Below are 15,764 nucleotides of genomic sequence, written 5' to 3' on the forward strand. Positions count from 1 at the left end.
GTATTTTCCGTAATCTGTTGAACCAAACGCTTTTCTAACTGTGATGTATTTTCAGCTATTTGCGTTATTTGCTGTGCCAGACGATTTTCTGCCTGTACTGCGTTTTCGGCCAGACGATTTTCTGTTTGCACTGCATTTTCTGCCATTTGCTGTGCCAGACGATTTTCTGTTTGCACTACATTTTCTGCCATTTGCTTAATAGCCACTAACAACGTGTTCATGTCTACACTTGATGATGTTCGTTGTTCTTCTACTTTCTCTTCTACCTTTGTAGAAGTTTCTGGCCCAACAAATTCGAACTCGTCCACATTAATTCCATCCGCTTCCATTGCTTCACGTAATCGTGCCTGCAGATCCGCCTTTTGCCCGCTTATCGGCAAATTACGCTCCTCCAGTTCCTTTTTTAATTGCTGAATTCTCAATTCTCCGAATTTAACCATCTTGAATTTGGATTATTTGACAATCCCACTTCTGACACCAATTGTTACGAATTTACTGCTTGCTAGTTTACTTTGTTAGGTTCGTATCTCTGGATTGACAAATAAAATCAACACTGTTTAATTTAATTCAACAACTCTTTATTTCACAACTCGTCTACACTATAGCAGTTTACTCTTAGCACTGATTGATTACGTTGGCGCTGCCACGGCTTATATAGCCACGCACTTCTCGCTGATGCCGACGTGTCCTTCTAGAATATCGCGTCTGGAAATTACCAGAACATACGGCTATAGCCACGCACTTCTCGCTGATGCCGACGTGTCCTTCTAGAATATCGCGTCTGGAAATTACCAGAACATACGGCTATACGGCGCCAGACGCAAGCAGACAGTCGCGGCGCCAGACTCAGCAATTGTTTAACTAGACGAGCAGACAGTGTGGCGCCAGATGTCTACAACAAGACAAATGCTATTCCATATACCTACAGCTATTGTTCATAATCAGGGATGCATATAGTAATACAAATACAACTTAATACTACTTTTTGTAACAATATGTTATCGATAACCACGCGCACATGGCAACCCCGATTTGTTATTTCAAATACAGCTGTTTGTTGTTGACACAACTCTCATAATTATTTATATAGCTGTGGTGAACATTAGACTTTGCTTATCACTCACCCACATAATCCTTTAACGTTTTATAGAAGCGATCGATATTGGTTTGGAAGGTCTCCCGCAGTGTTTTGAGATTTATTTCTAAGCATTCCATTATTAATACGTCGACATGTCTTTACGTCAACTTGTTGATGGGGATTGCGGTGGCGTTAATCCACTCATGCAACTTGGGGGACAATTTACACGAGACGCCGCACGCAAAGATGAAGGCTTTACGAATGCCCAGTTTGAACGTAACTTAAGATCGGATGAGCATCTAGTTAACGAATTCCTAGGACAGGTGACGGCTCCGCCACAATCTTTCCAAATGGATGCTCTACTACAAGAGATGCGTGAAATAGAACAAACAAACGCCATGGCAGTTCATCAAGCAACTCGTGGTATGGATAATATAAGCGGTGTTAGCAAAGAGTGGGCAAATGAATTTGGCATGCAACCGTCATTGACATCAACCACACAAATGGTCCATATGCAGCCGCAAAAGCAACAGTTAGTGCATGTGCGTGAGTTTTTCGATGACGAAGGACCTGGCGTATCAAGTTCCTTTCTTGGACATACACCAGTAGCGCCATTTATGCCACTACAAACATTGCCAACACCATACCTAGCCATATGCCCACCATATGTACCAAGTACGGAGAGGTTTTTTGAAGAAGCCAATTCACTTACTAAAGAAGATACAGAAAAATTATTGCCACAGACGTCTACTAAGGAGTATGTTGAAGATTGGATCAACGATTATGAAGCCAGTGCAAAACAACGTCAAGAAGCAACTGGCAGCTATAATGAGAGTTTCTGGCAACGTCTTCAGGATGAATGGCAAAAGTTATCTGAAGAGTCTGAGCATCCTTGGTTATCTGAATATGGCGAAAATTACGATCCATATAAAGAGTATGGCTTTGCTGAAGAAAATCCATTGGCGGATGTGGAAAATGCATTGGAAAAAGGAAAAGAATACATGCAAAACGGCGACATACCTAGTGCAGTTCTTTGTTTCGAAGTGGCTGTTAAAAAGGAGCCAGAAAACGCCGATGCTTGGGAGTTGCTAGGCATGGCACAGGCAGAAAATGAAAATGATCCACAAAGTATAGCGGCCTTAAAGCGCTCTTTGGCGCTACGTCCAGATAACAACCGTGTACTAATGGCACTAGCAGTTTGCTACACCAACGAAAGTCTACAGAGTCATGCTCTTCGCATGCTAATCAACTGGATGGAAGTAAATCCGAAATATAAACATTTACTGCAACAGCATCCAGGTTTGCAAACTGATGGTGATGCCATGGCTTCCTCGTTAATTGTTGGTAGCAAACTGCAAGCAGTGCAAAATCTCTTTCTCGATGCTGTACGTATGAATCCGCAAGAAGTCGACGCTGACGTGCAGGAAGCTTTAGGTGTGCTCTACAACCTGTCCTCTGAGTACGACAAAGCAGTCGACTGCTTTCGTGCCGCACTACATGTTAATCCCCAGAATGCAAAAGTATGGAATCGTCTGGGTGCTAGTTTAGCCAATGGCTCACGTTCTGTAGAAGCAGTGGAGGCCTATCAGCATGCATTGCAGCTAGAACCGGGCTTCATACGTGTACGTTATAATGTTGGCGTGTGTTGCATGAACTTGAAGGCATACAAACAAGCCGTTGAACATCTGCTAACAGCTTTAAATATGCAAGCAAATACGACGGCTGCGCGCGATTTACCTGAAGGCGCAGGCGCTATTGGCGGTGGTCAAGCGCAAATGTCTGACTCCATTTGGAGTACATTGAAAATGATTATCTCCTTAATGGGACGTAGTGATTTGCATGGGGCTGTAAATGCACGCGATCTCAAAGTGTTGAATGAAACGTTCATGGACACAGTCTAATTACGCGAAGGTTTATTTTTTAAGTGTAAAACTTACTATTACGTTTGTAAATTTAAATATTGATGGTGTTGGCTTGGTTTTGCGAACTAAATCATATACAATGCAACTTTTTAATAAAAATTAATCAAATAAGCTAATATAAACGTTTTCTTTCACGGTTAAGCGACATACCTTACACTACTGCTGTTGTGTATTTAAGTACAGTTGGACTCGAATCCTCAGATAATAAACTTGACGTACTTTGAACAACACACAATTATTTTGTATTTTATATAATTCTATAAATTTATTTCATTAAACTACTTAAACAGTTATGTTTTTTTCACACTTTAGAAATATGTCTCTCCTAACCTCCATTTTCACTACTGACTGACGCCAAAATATTTGATTTTTATTTGACACTTGTCGTTCCTGTTCGATTTTTTGGCGGAAACTATTTGTCAAAGGAAATTCGTACTTTACTTTAAAAACATTTATTTTACGTAGTTTATGTTCATATTTCGTACACTTCTTATAACACATACATACATATGTACATATAATTTAACTGTACTTCTTATAAAACGTTATAACTCAAATATGCAGTTTAATTTACAGTTTTACTACAGTTTACTTGTATTATCCTAAATTTTGGAAATGATGAGTACACTGAGGTATCTTGTATAGCAGTTCCGTTTACTTTTTGATTATATTTCCGGTGTGGGTCGCAACATGTCGTACCAATATAACGATATCTCAACAATTTCACTTGCTGGCTAAAAGTTTCCTGATGATTATAACGAAGAGTAGTCCAGTAGTGAAAGCGCCAACTGCACAGCATATATGTCTATTTTGAGTTGGAGGGGAAACAATTTTATAGGTTAGGTCTATTTTCATAAAGTAATATTTTGCACAACACGAATTAAGCGTTATTTTTTTAGAAAGATTTGTATAAATTAACAATCACATAGTTAGATATTTGAGCCTTTGGAAAATATGTTTAAAAATATATAAATTTTAATATTGCTTTGGGTTTTAAGCGAGTACACAACACTGTTTGCCTGGTGGAGCAACATCTTTATCAGCAATGATAGTGTTAGCGGCTTCTGGTTTTACTATATTAGCCGATGATTGTGTTGTTGTTGGTGGTAATTGTGGTGGCAATGATGGCGTTGGTGTAGTGCTATGTTAGAATTTTTTTTAGAGAAGTGGTAAAGGAAAACAGCATTTAAACAAAGCAAAAGAAAAAAACTAAAAGAATGACACAACAATGCGTATTAACAAAAAGCACCAATACATACAAAAGCGAACGTTGTAAATGAATAACACTTATGCGGCTATGACATATATATATGTATGTATATGGATTATATATAATACGAGAAATTTAACTTACACATCAGTCTACGATTTTGAAAATTTTACTTTTTTGGTCGAAAAATATTTAAAGCTATAAAAAAAACAATTGATTTTGAAACATTGGCTGGCTGCGATATGGCAAATGCATATGTATGTATGTACAATGTGACGCATAAGCACTGGGCGTAAAACTCAACATTTATGCACAAAACAAAAATTCAAAAAGAGGATAACGCTATTTTGAGGCGAAATCGGACGTAAGATTTTCATATCCAACAATAAAAAAGCTGACGTTCTTATTAACGCGAGCTGCAAGTGATAAGCTTTCGTCACATAGTCCATTATCAGCTAAGACCGTAATATTCACCATCTTCGGGGCATGTGGTTATCAATAACTGAGCCGACGGATTTCATTAATAGTAGATGATATATTTTTTTATACACTTCATATGTCTGATGAGAATAAATTGAATTCAAATGGTTTCTTTTAACATATACGGCTTTATGGAGAGCTTTATGTATGAGAACAAATATTGAATGACCATTTAGAGCATAAGATGTATTAGAGCTTTATGAAATACTTTTGATCTACATATTTTTATGACACTCTGGCTTGAATGTTGATGTTATATGCAATTACATATATATACATATGTATTTGTATACTTGTTTGAATAAATAAGCATCCAATGAACTATTATATTGCGTCCAAAGTTTTTTGTTGCGCAATTATACATAATACAAATTTTAATTAATTAGTTATGACTAATGGATTTGTTACATGCAAGGCGCCAGGGAGGGAGGTTGAGTAGCTGCGTGTAATGAAATGGTTTTGTTTTTTCGCTGCTCGAAACGTTAGCCACAAATATAGCTGCTTCACTTGCTCGTCCACGAAATTTCAATATCTACATGCTTTTAATTTCGGATCTTGCATTTGAAGCTATGTATTTATTACCAGAATTATTGCTCGTTTTTCTTTTCACTTTTTGTAAAATTAGAATTATGTAAGCTTTAGTTAGCTATTTTAGTCACAAATGTAATCATGCAAGCGCACTTTGTTAAATATTAACGTAGCTTGATACATTTATGTATGTATGTACATACCTTACTGGCAATTTACACGTTTTGTCGACCTCGAGATCGCCTATGTAATACTTTTTAAGCATTTGCCTGCAATAACAAAGTGAAATTTAAACATTTCCATGCACATATTTGCAGTTTTCAAGTGTGCAAAACCCACTTTGCTTCTTGACTATGTCCAACATCCTGAAAATCGCGTGTGGCGTCACGGCCACCTACTTCGTCTAGTGTTTCTTCCCCTCCGGGATGCTATTTTAATATTTTTTTATTTACACAAGATTAGAATGTCAATAGAGCCAATAAATTATTATTTTACCTCGTTCCGAAATTTAGTAACATCATACACTTTTCCTTCGATAATTATCCAAAGATCCTCTGGTTTATTGTGCTGTTTTACAACTTCTAAAGTGTACGTTTTGGCCGCCATTTATATATTAATAAAAAAAAATTTATACAATTTGGGATAATTTAGTTTTTCCAACTGCGAGCACGAGGCGAGCACTATGACAAACAACCTACAAGAAAGACGACTTGATTACTAATGACAGCTGTGAACAGCTGAGTAGTGCGTTGTTAAAATGTGGCCTATTCACAGCGCATGACAATTGAACTTTTTTTATATACATATGTATTATATACTATATATAAATATATGTATATTGTATTAAGCCTTTGCGAGAATAAATCATTCCCATGTAAGGCTGATTATTTTCAATTACTATTATTTATTTCTTAGAACTGCTCGAGAAATTTGCATATCTTATTTAATCATATTAAATTTTTATTTGTATATTTGCGGAATTTCGTTAATTTTAGCCTATTTCACATCCTTTATCTATGTTGCATACACAGATGTCCTCAACGTGTAACCAGGTTCTCAGTGATAAGGAAATATTTTAAATTACATAAAAAAAAAACTAACGCTAGTGAATTGTATTTGGCTCTTTACGTCTTCTGTCTTCACAAGAAAACCTATTCCCAACCCCTATTTCCCCATAAAAATACAACACTAAACAGTTTTCTTGAAATAGTGCATCAGATAATTTATTTTCTTTTAAACATAAAAACGGTATATTTCAATTTTTAATCAGAACTGATGTAAAAAGCGTTAAATTACAAAATAGAGCTAAATTAACGAGATACATTGAATACTCTTGAATTTTGAATTTGGCGATTTTCTATTTAAATTTAGAATGCGCCTCCGCGAAGACGTAGCACCAAATGGAGTGTCGATTCCTTCTGTATATTGTAGTCGGACAAAGTACGTCCATCCTCAAGTTGCTTGCCGGCAAAAATTAAACGTTGTTGATCTGGTGGGATTCCCTCCTTATCTTGGATTTTAGCCTTAACATTCTCAATTGTATCTGAAGGCTCGACTTCCAAGGTTATGGTTTTGCCAGTGAGGGTCTTCACGAAGATTTGCATACCACCACGGAGACGCAATACCAAGTGAAGAGTAGACTCCTTTTGGATGTTGTAATCGGACAATGTGCGTCCGTCCTCCAACTGTTTGCCAGCGAAGATCAAACGTTGTTGATCTGGTGGGATTCCCTCCTTATCTTGGATTTTGGCCTTAACATTCTCAATGGTATCTGAAGGCTCAACTTCCAAGGTGATGGTTTTGCCGGTGAGGGTCTTCACGAAGATTTGCATACCACCACGCAAGCGAAGGACTAAGTGGAGGGTTGATTCCTTCTGAATGTTGTAGTCGGACAAGGTACGTCCGTCCTCCAATTGCTTGCCAGCGAAGATCAAACGTTGTTGATCTGGTGGGATTCCCTCTTTATCTTGGATTTTGGCCTTAACATTCTCAATGGTATCTGAAGGTTCAACTTCCAAGGTGATGGTTTTGCCGGTGAGGGTCTTCACGAAGATTTGCATACCACCACGCAAGCGAAGGACTAAGTGGAGGGTTGATTCCTTCTGAATGTTGTAGTCGGACAAGGTACGTCCGTCCTCCAATTGCTTGCCAGCGAAGATCAAACGTTGTTGATCTGGTGGGATTCCCTCCTTATCTTGGATTTTAGCCTTAACATTCTCAATAGTATCCGAAGGCTCAACTTCCAAAGTTATAGTTTTGCCAGTGAGGGTCTTCACGAAGATTTGCATACCACCACGGAGACGCAATACCAAGTGAAGAGTAGACTCCTTTTGAATGTTGTAATCGGACAAGGTACGTCCGTCCTCCAATTGCTTGCCGGCGAAAATCAAACGTTGTTGATCTGGTGGGATTCCCTCCTTATCTTGGATTTTGGCTTTGACATTCTCAATGGTGTCAGATGGCTCGACTTCCAAAGTAATAGTTTTGCCGGTGAGGGTCTTCACGAAGATTTGCATACCACCACGCAAGCGAAGAACTAAGTGGAGGGTTGATTCCTTCTGAATGTTGTAGTCCGACAATGTGCGTCCGTCCTCCAACTGCTTGCCAGCAAAGATCAAACGTTGTTGATCTGGTGGGATTCCCTCCTTATCTTGGATTTTAGCCTTAACATTCTCAATGGTGTCAGATGGCTCAACTTCCAAAGTAATAGTTTTGCCGGTGAGGGTCTTCACGAAGATTTGCATACCACCACGGAGACGTAATACCAAGTGAAGAGTTGATTCCTTTTGGATGTTGTAATCGGACAAAGTACGTCCATCCTCAAGTTGCTTGCCGGCAAAAATCAAACGTTGTTGATCTGGTGGGATTCCCTCCTTATCTTGGATTTTGGCCTTAACATTCTCAATGGTATCTGAAGGCTCAACTTCCAAGGTGATGGTTTTGCCGGTGAGGGTCTTCACGAAGATTTGCATACCACCACGCAAACGAAGGACTAAGTGGAGGGTTGATTCCTTCTGAATGTTGTAGTCGGACAAGGTACGTCCGTCCTCCAATTGCTTGCCAGCGAAGATCAAACGTTGTTGATCTGGTGGGATTCCCTCCTTATCTTGGATTTTGGCCTTAACATTCTCAATGGTATCTGAAGGCTCAACTTCCAAGGTGATGGTTTTGCCAGTGAGGGTCTTCACGAAGATTTGCATACCACCACGGAGACGCAATACCAAGTGAAGAGTAGACTCCTTTTGGATGTTGTAATCGGACAATGTGCGTCCGTCCTCCAACTGCTTACCGGCGAAGATCAAACGTTGTTGATCTGGGGGAATGCCTTCCTTGTCTTGGATCTTAGCCTTAACGTTCTCAATGGTATCCGAAGGTTCAACTTCCAAGGTGATGGTTTTGCCGGTGAGGGTCTTCACGAAGATTTGCATACCACCACGGAGACGCAATACCAAGTGAAGAGTAGACTCCTTCTGGATATTGTAGTCGGACAATGTACGTCCGTCCTCCAATTGCTTGCCGGCGAAGATTAAACGTTGTTGATCTGGAGGAATACCTTCCTTATCTTGGATTTTAGCCTTAACATTCTCAATGGTATCTGAGGGCTCGACTTCCAATGTGATGGTTTTGCCGGTGAGGGTCTTCACGAAGATTTGCATACCACCACGGAGACGTAATACCAAGTGAAGAGTTGATTCCTTTTGGATGTTGTAATCGGACAATGTACGTCCGTCCTCCAATTGCTTTCCGGCGAAGATTAAACGTTGTTGATCTGGAGGAATACCCTCCTTGTCCTGAATTTTTGCTTTAACGTTTTCAATTGTATCGGAAGGTTCAACCTCCAGCGTAATTGTTTTACCCGTCAAAGTTTTAACGAAGATTTGCATACCACCACGTAAGCGTAGAACTAAATGTAGAGTGGATTCCTTCTGAATATTATAGTCGGACAGTGTGCGTCCATCCTCCAACTGTTTGCCAGCGAAAATCAAACGTTGTTGATCTGGGGGGATTCCTTCCTTATCTTGAATTTTAGCTTTGACATTCTCAATTGTATCGGAAGGCTCAACCTCCAAAGTGATGGTTTTTCCCGTCAAAGTTTTGACGAAAATCTGCATGCCACCACGTAGACGAAGAACCAAATGAAGTGTAGACTCCTTCTGGATGTTGTAATCGGACAGAGTGCGCCCGTCTTCCAGTTGTTTACCGGCAAAGATTAAACGTTGTTGATCTGGGGGGATTCCTTCTTTGTCTTGAATCTTAGCTTTAACATTTTCAATAGTATCGGATGGTTCAACCTCCAGAGTGATGGTCTTGCCAGTCAAGGTCTTCACGAAGATTTGCATTTTGGAAAGGGTGCTACAATAACGAAATCAAAAAAATTAAATTATTTTAGTGAAAAGCGAAAATATTTTAAATTAATCACAGTTAATTTATGAAGAAACTGATGACTAATACTATGTTATTATTCACAGCTTGTATGTGTTTGTATGTAAGCACTTTATGCAGTCATTACTGTTCCAGAAATTTCTGTTCCAATAGTACTCTTTTATGAAAAAATACTTTTTGTTTAAAAATTATAATTTAAATTTTAATTTTAGATTTCAAAGTAAAATCTTGTAAAAAGTAATCGCAAATGAGGTCAGCTATGTGGCTTATTACACGCAGCAACTTTTGTCTCGGCAACTCTTGGTTTATAGGCGAGGGGGCGACGAGGAGAGGAGAATCGCGCCGAGTTTCCAGTGTTCAGCAACTCGCTTTGTGTTCTCATTCGTAGCAGTTCGCTGCGACGTTTTTCGGCATTCGTGTTCTTTCTTTCGTAGTACATAGTTGCATTTGAGTATATGTTTTGAAATTAATATTTTGAATATATTTAAAAAATTTAATTTCATCTTTTGGTAAGTAATTTGCAAATATGTATACAAATATACATAATATAATTTAAATATTTTAGAAAATGGAGTATGACGAAAAAATCGAATTAATTAAAGATATTGTGAAATGTATGGAGGAAGCCTTAGAAATTGATTCAGACGATAGTGAAAAGGGTGACATATGTATGTGAAATTCTGTCATATAATCTTTGTTTTCATTTTGAATTATAAATAAAATGTATTTCTTAATTGTCAGAACTGATTAATATATGTGATAGAGTGGCCCAAATACCCATAAGGAAAAAGAAACGACAATGGGTTAAAGTAAAGAGTAGACAATGGGTTAAAGTAAAGTGAAAGAGAATGAGAAAAAAACTCGAACAGAGTTGCGCAACACAAGTTGCTCGTGTGAAGGTAATGGGCGACAGCAAAAGAGAATCGCCCGAGAATTAGCAACTTTTGTCGCCTCGTGTAATAATACACTATGACGCCATCTTGAAATTATGCGCAGGGGAAAATTTTCGATCGATTTCACAAGTGCAGCGCTGCTTGCATATACAGATACACAATTCTACCAATTTTCCAGCGTTTTCCACTGGCTTTGAACAAACGTTATTTTTACACAATTACACAAATTTAATTAAAAAAGAAAATGAACTAGCAATGAAATGCATTTGCATAATCAACACACTCACTTTAACCTTCTTTTTCACAAAGAAATTACTTTTTCAATAAAAAATATTGGTTCTCCTCTGCAGTAATTCTCAATATAGTTTGCTTATTTTCTTTAAAAAGATTTTTCCTTATATATATATATTTCAAAGCTCACTTATTTTCACAGAAAATTATCACAAATAACAAGCGCTGGTAAACCTTAAAGTGTTTCGCTCACAATTATTAAATACCGTTTGAGCAGTAGCAGACTAGTGCTCGCTTTTTATACCAATGCTCGTATATAATGGAAAATGTACAAATTTCCCTTATTTCACTGGAAGTGCTACGCAATGGCCGTTATATACAACAAAAGACACATTGGCTATCTCTTTTGTGTACTTTTTGTTTGGTTTTTATGCTATGCTTTATTTCTACGCCATTTCAGCATTTCCGACTTTAAAACATATTATATTTATTTCTTCATTGTTCAAATAATTCGGGGTTTATGAAGTGCAGTTGGAATTGGCAGAAAATGTTGCTTTTTTGGCGTTTTTCGTTATTGCGTATTTGTGAAAAAATTATTTTCTCAAATTTTCTGTCTCTTTCGTGGGGTAAGTACATTCTATGTGCAGTGTTGGTAGCGCGTTTGTATTTTTATGTTACTAGTTCTTGTTTTATATCATTAATCTATGAAATATGCCATATTTTGAATTGCTGCGCGAGTGTATACACTTTATTATGAATTCTCTTTGTTATTGCAAATATTAACGGGTCAAATATAAAATAGGGCACACATATTTACTTGCGCATTCGTTTTTTTGTTAATATTTACAATGAACGCTTGCCAACACTGTGTTTGGTTTTTTCTTGGAGCTTGAAAACATCCCAAAAGTTGGCATTGGAAGGCTTATGTACTGGAAGCGATGTTTTTTTATTTCATTATATACAATTACATTTTACCTAAAGGCTGGAAACAGCTGACTCTTATATGCTCGTTATTGCATTAGCCTATACGGGTTATCTTTGTACTTTGGCAAAGAATCTATGAAATTCGTTGAGCAGCCGTAGTTACATATATAGTATATATGTATGTACGTATATATATTGCTTATATAAAAGGGCTGTTCTTGCACCTTCCAGAAAAGGGGAACGTGCGTTGTTATAAAAATAAGATTAGATGCACTATTTATTTGCATTTCGTTTATAGAAACAAATTTAACACATTTCAATTAACATTTTAGTTATGCACATCACTAATTAAATAACTAGGTCTTTGATAAAATTCTACTTACTTTTTATTTGCTTACACTTTATTTGTTTGTTAAATGGCCTTTGTTGTAATTCTCACGTTGCAATTGCATGTGATCGCTAGTTTTATGAAAACTTCAAAATTTTCTTTAAATTAACGAAAACATACAGATTTTCAAAAGAAATTCAATTTTTTAGAAGTTGAGCAAGCAAGTGCTATATACTCATAGTTTTCGACAAGTATTTTTTGGGAAGAACTTTTGATTGAAGAATAGGGGAATTATTTATCGTAAACTATACACACATACACATAAGTATGTATGTTTGTATTTATATTTCCCACACATACTGTGGGAATAAATATATTTACTTATTGTTTAGAAGAGGTTTGAAATTTAGCATATACTTATGTATATACATACAAATGTATGTATATATGTATGTATTTAAACCAAATTATTAAATAATATATAAATAATAATAATATATTTTACAGTAAAAGAATATTTCCAAAAACATGCAAATCACTACTTAAAATTGTGAAATAAGTAAATTATCGCAAGTGGATAGCGATGACTGGTCTTAACTATACATGTTAGTATATACATATGTACATACATACGTTTATATACTTATGTATATATGTAGTTAGGTTTTTATGAAGTAAACAGTTGTATCTATATATAGTATATACTTATGTGCATATGTATGGATATAGCAAGCTTTTAGCAAAAACCATTTGGAGTTCATCGATGTATTTAGTACTTTCTTGTAAACTCGCTGATCATATCAAAACACTGCCAAAAATATGCAGGTTTGTAGATATGTACATACATATGGAAGTATATTTACACAAAATACATATGTATGTACATACAGATGTACATACTAGGTATGAACTTGTGTATTTTCTAGGCAAAGGGAAAAACTGTAGGCGAGTCAATTTAGTAGCCCTGACCGACTTTTGTATTTATTTCCGTAGTCTAGATGCACGCACACATATCTATGTACATATATACATACATATGTACTATATATGAATATAGTAGGAGTTTATATAGATATTACATATTTCCAAATAAGTATGTATGTATGTAGATATGTGTATAGATTATATGGGTGTCTGGAGTTGTATTTACTTTCACTAGAGATCAGTGCATTTCTGCATGAATCGTTTTTTTCTTTACAGTTTTTGAAAAATACTATTTTTTTACCAGTTGAAATAAAATTTACGGGTTACTGAACCGTTTTTGTCTAGACAATTTAAGTGCTAATCAATATGGTGCTCTTTGTGTACCATATACATACATACATACATACATATGTAAGTACGGAATACATATGAGTGCAAGAATTTTTTCCATTATCCACCCTTCAAAAATAATATTTTCCAATGGCATGTACATATGTATGTAAGTTGGGGAGGTAAAAGAGGGTTTTCGACGAAGCAGATGCTTTGTCGCATAAGAAGTAAACACCAAGTATATAAATACACATATATATGTATGTATATGATTTACTTGGTAATAATTATTAGTCAAGCAGTCAAAAACGCAAAAAGAGCGCATGGACTACAAAGAGACCAATGAACGCGAGCGTGTCATTGGGATCTCCATATATACATACATATGTATGCCTGTACTCATGTGTGTTTTTAAAGTCACAGCTGTTTTGACGTTTCGAAAAGGAAGTGCTTTGTTTATTATTATTATTTCTCTCGTTCCAATTGAACTTTTAGCTTCTCTGTAAACATATTAACAATATATACATACATCACCATAATAAATATCAGCCGGCATGTGAAAATTATAAATAATTTTCGCGAGCGTCATTTTGCTCGTAGAAAGCGCAAAAGATTACTGCTTATCTTTTGGAAACATTTAATGCGTATTATGTTTTAAATAATCCCCAAAATATAAACAATAATGTTTGATAAACAAATGCATGCACAGTATACATACATACATATGTATGTATAATTTAGCTAACTATTGGAACAAAAGAAATTTCATTGTGGCGGACGTTAATTTGCTCACGCTGCACACCTCAAGGCCATTTCATGCACGACTTCGAATTATTATCAAAATTGTTTATAAATACGATTTAAGTTCAACAACTTGCAAAAAAAAATTTCAGCGACAATATGTACATACGTACATATGTATATGTATGTATAGTAAATAATCTAATATACAGATAAGAATGTTTGTCAACATGAAAGCTTGAGCCCAAAACGATTCAAAAACGGCAATTCATTATATTGATAACAGCTACTTTGTTAATAATAATTCTAATATTTTTTTCAGACGCTTATCTTCCAACCGGGTTTGTCAATTACACTTAAAACGAAACCGTTAACGGCTGGCAGCTGTTTTATTTTTACACTACTACTGTCTACTTCAAAATTATACTTGCTAAAAATACACATACATATTTACGTTCAGGACGTGCAAAAAACGTAAGTTATATTTACCATGCTGCCTTAAAGCTATAGATTGCCTGAAGATGCATTACCAGCTTTGAAACCCAGCGTTCATTTTTTTTTATTTTACAATAAAGTAAAGATTGTTCAGGCAATCATCGTTCGTGGGCTTACAATCCATTGAAATCCAATCCGGGGCCTATATAATATATATACATACATATTTGTACTTGGCGGTATACTAGCTGTTGATGGCGATGCATGCGGAAAACATGACGCAATAACTATAATATATTGCAACTCCACCGATGAGATTCAAACCTAATTGAATGATTTTTGGAGTTCATATTTGCGCTCATGATGTTGGACCCTATGGAGATTTTTATGGACTTTCAACTTTCTATATGAATTGCTAATGATTTCGTAGTACTACTGGGTGAAGAGTTGTTTGACATTTGACACATTTTATGCATGTTTTTCTAAAGCTTTATACATATTTTCTGAAACGTAAACATACATACATACATAAATATTGTCAAAATTATATATAAATATTGCCAGGAAAAACAATAATAAAATGTCGAATTTCAATAAAATTTTCAATAGTACGACCATCACTGGACGCGCCAATGTGAGTAGTGCCAACAATGCCTATCATTCATTTGCATATTACATGGAGCAATTTATTGGCAGGTTGCCAAAGCGACTTACGCTTCCTTTGCCTTGTTCTACATAATACATCGCTTACGCAAACGCTCAAAGCCTGCAACGCATTGCACCGACTGCGAGTGTAAGAATTGTCACGATGGAAAAACAGCAACGCCAGATCAATATGATAGAGATGCCAGCGGTAGCGCGTGCGATGTTGAGACTTGGCGGCGCGCAATTGACGCGAATAAACCGTCAACAACAAATACCGGTGGTACTGTTGGTAATGAAAACGACATTACGGTGAATACAGTTGAGGTGGCAGATGCAGGAAGTGCCGCTAAACGCGAAGTACACATTTTGGGGCCCGTAAAAGTGCATAAGCAGCAGGCAAAAATGAAATCCTGCGATGCTGATAATTAATCGATATTTATACACATTTTTTTTATAGATTTTTTTTATATATTTTTTATGAATTCAACATTTTTCGAGTTTCAACTTGATTTTTCGATAACTAAATTTTGAAAACTTATCAAATAAAAAAAAATTTTAAACATCGTTACATAAAAGAAAACTGCTTTTAAGTTAAATTTAAATAAAACTGTCATCACACTACAAGGTTCACTACACACATATAAGTAAATGCAAATTTGAGGTTAGATTTGTGCGAAAAAGTTTTCTACGCCTTTTTTCGTCTACTAATAAT

At 36.2% G+C, this 15,764-nt stretch overlaps 4 protein-coding genes across 21 annotated transcripts; 2 read left to right on the forward strand and 2 right to left on the reverse strand.

Annotated features, from left to right (window-relative positions):
* Positions 1-1,079: 1,079 nt before the first annotated feature.
* LOC105226131 (peroxisomal targeting signal 1 receptor) lies at positions 1,080-3,122 on the forward strand. The gene has a single exon (XM_011204913.4). The coding sequence runs from the start codon at positions 1,231-1,233 to the stop codon at positions 2,977-2,979; it is 1,749 nt and encodes a 582-aa protein (XP_011203215.2). The 5' UTR covers positions 1,080-1,230; the 3' UTR covers positions 2,980-3,122.
* Positions 3,123-3,436: 314 nt separating this feature from the next.
* On the reverse strand, positions 3,437-5,930 carry LOC105226133 (cytochrome b5). Of its 2 annotated transcripts, none has more exons than XM_049454762.1 (4): positions 5,714-5,920; positions 5,558-5,646; positions 5,422-5,487; positions 3,437-3,805 (listed from the first exon to the last, which is right to left on the reverse strand). In XM_049454762.1, the coding sequence occupies exons 1-4, from the start codon at positions 5,822-5,824 to the stop codon at positions 3,724-3,726; spliced, it is 348 nt and encodes a 115-aa protein (XP_049310719.1). In that variant the 5' UTR covers positions 5,825-5,920; the 3' UTR covers positions 3,437-3,723. The 2 variants fall into 2 exon arrangements, with proteins under 2 accessions (XP_049310719.1, XP_011203218.2); XM_011204916.3 differs by lacking the exon at positions 3,437-3,805 and adding an exon at positions 3,812-4,141 and having other exon boundaries at positions 5,714-5,930.
* Positions 5,931-6,414: 484 nt separating this feature from the next.
* LOC105226185 (polyubiquitin-C) lies at positions 6,415-12,053 on the reverse strand. 15 transcript variants are annotated; one of them, XM_049454758.1, is made up of 4 exons: positions 10,782-11,005; positions 9,000-9,571; positions 8,501-8,543; positions 6,415-8,272 (listed from the first exon to the last, which is right to left on the reverse strand). In XM_049454758.1, exons 2-4 carry the CDS (start codon positions 9,556-9,558, stop codon positions 6,586-6,588), a joined length of 2,289 nt encoding a protein of 762 aa, XP_049310715.1. In that variant the 5' UTR covers positions 9,559-9,571; positions 10,782-11,005; the 3' UTR covers positions 6,415-6,585. The 15 variants fall into 15 exon arrangements, with proteins under 15 accessions (XP_049310715.1, XP_049310716.1, XP_049310713.1 ...); XM_049454759.1 differs by having other exon boundaries at positions 6,415-8,245; positions 8,474-8,543; XM_049454756.1 differs by having other exon boundaries at positions 8,772-9,571.
* Positions 12,054-14,148: 2,095 nt separating this feature from the next.
* LOC105226134 (uncharacterized) lies at positions 14,149-15,639 on the forward strand. 3 transcript variants are annotated; one of them, XM_049454760.1, is made up of 3 exons: positions 14,149-14,446; positions 14,548-15,041; positions 15,104-15,639. In XM_049454760.1, the coding sequence occupies exons 2-3, from the start codon at positions 14,988-14,990 to the stop codon at positions 15,479-15,481; spliced, it is 432 nt and encodes a 143-aa protein (XP_049310717.1). In that variant the 5' UTR covers positions 14,149-14,446; positions 14,548-14,987; the 3' UTR covers positions 15,482-15,639. The 3 variants fall into 3 exon arrangements, with proteins under 3 accessions (XP_049310717.1, XP_049310718.1, XP_011203220.2); XM_049454761.1 differs by having other exon boundaries at positions 14,562-15,041; XM_011204918.4 differs by lacking the exon at positions 14,149-14,446 and having other exon boundaries at positions 14,454-15,041.
* Positions 15,640-15,764: the final 125 nt, after the last annotated feature.

Source organism: Bactrocera dorsalis, chromosome 4 (assembly GCF_023373825.1).
Source record: "Bactrocera dorsalis isolate Fly_Bdor chromosome 4, ASM2337382v1, whole genome shotgun sequence".
Classification (NCBI taxonomy): Eukaryota; Metazoa; Arthropoda; class Insecta; order Diptera; family Tephritidae; genus Bactrocera; species Bactrocera dorsalis.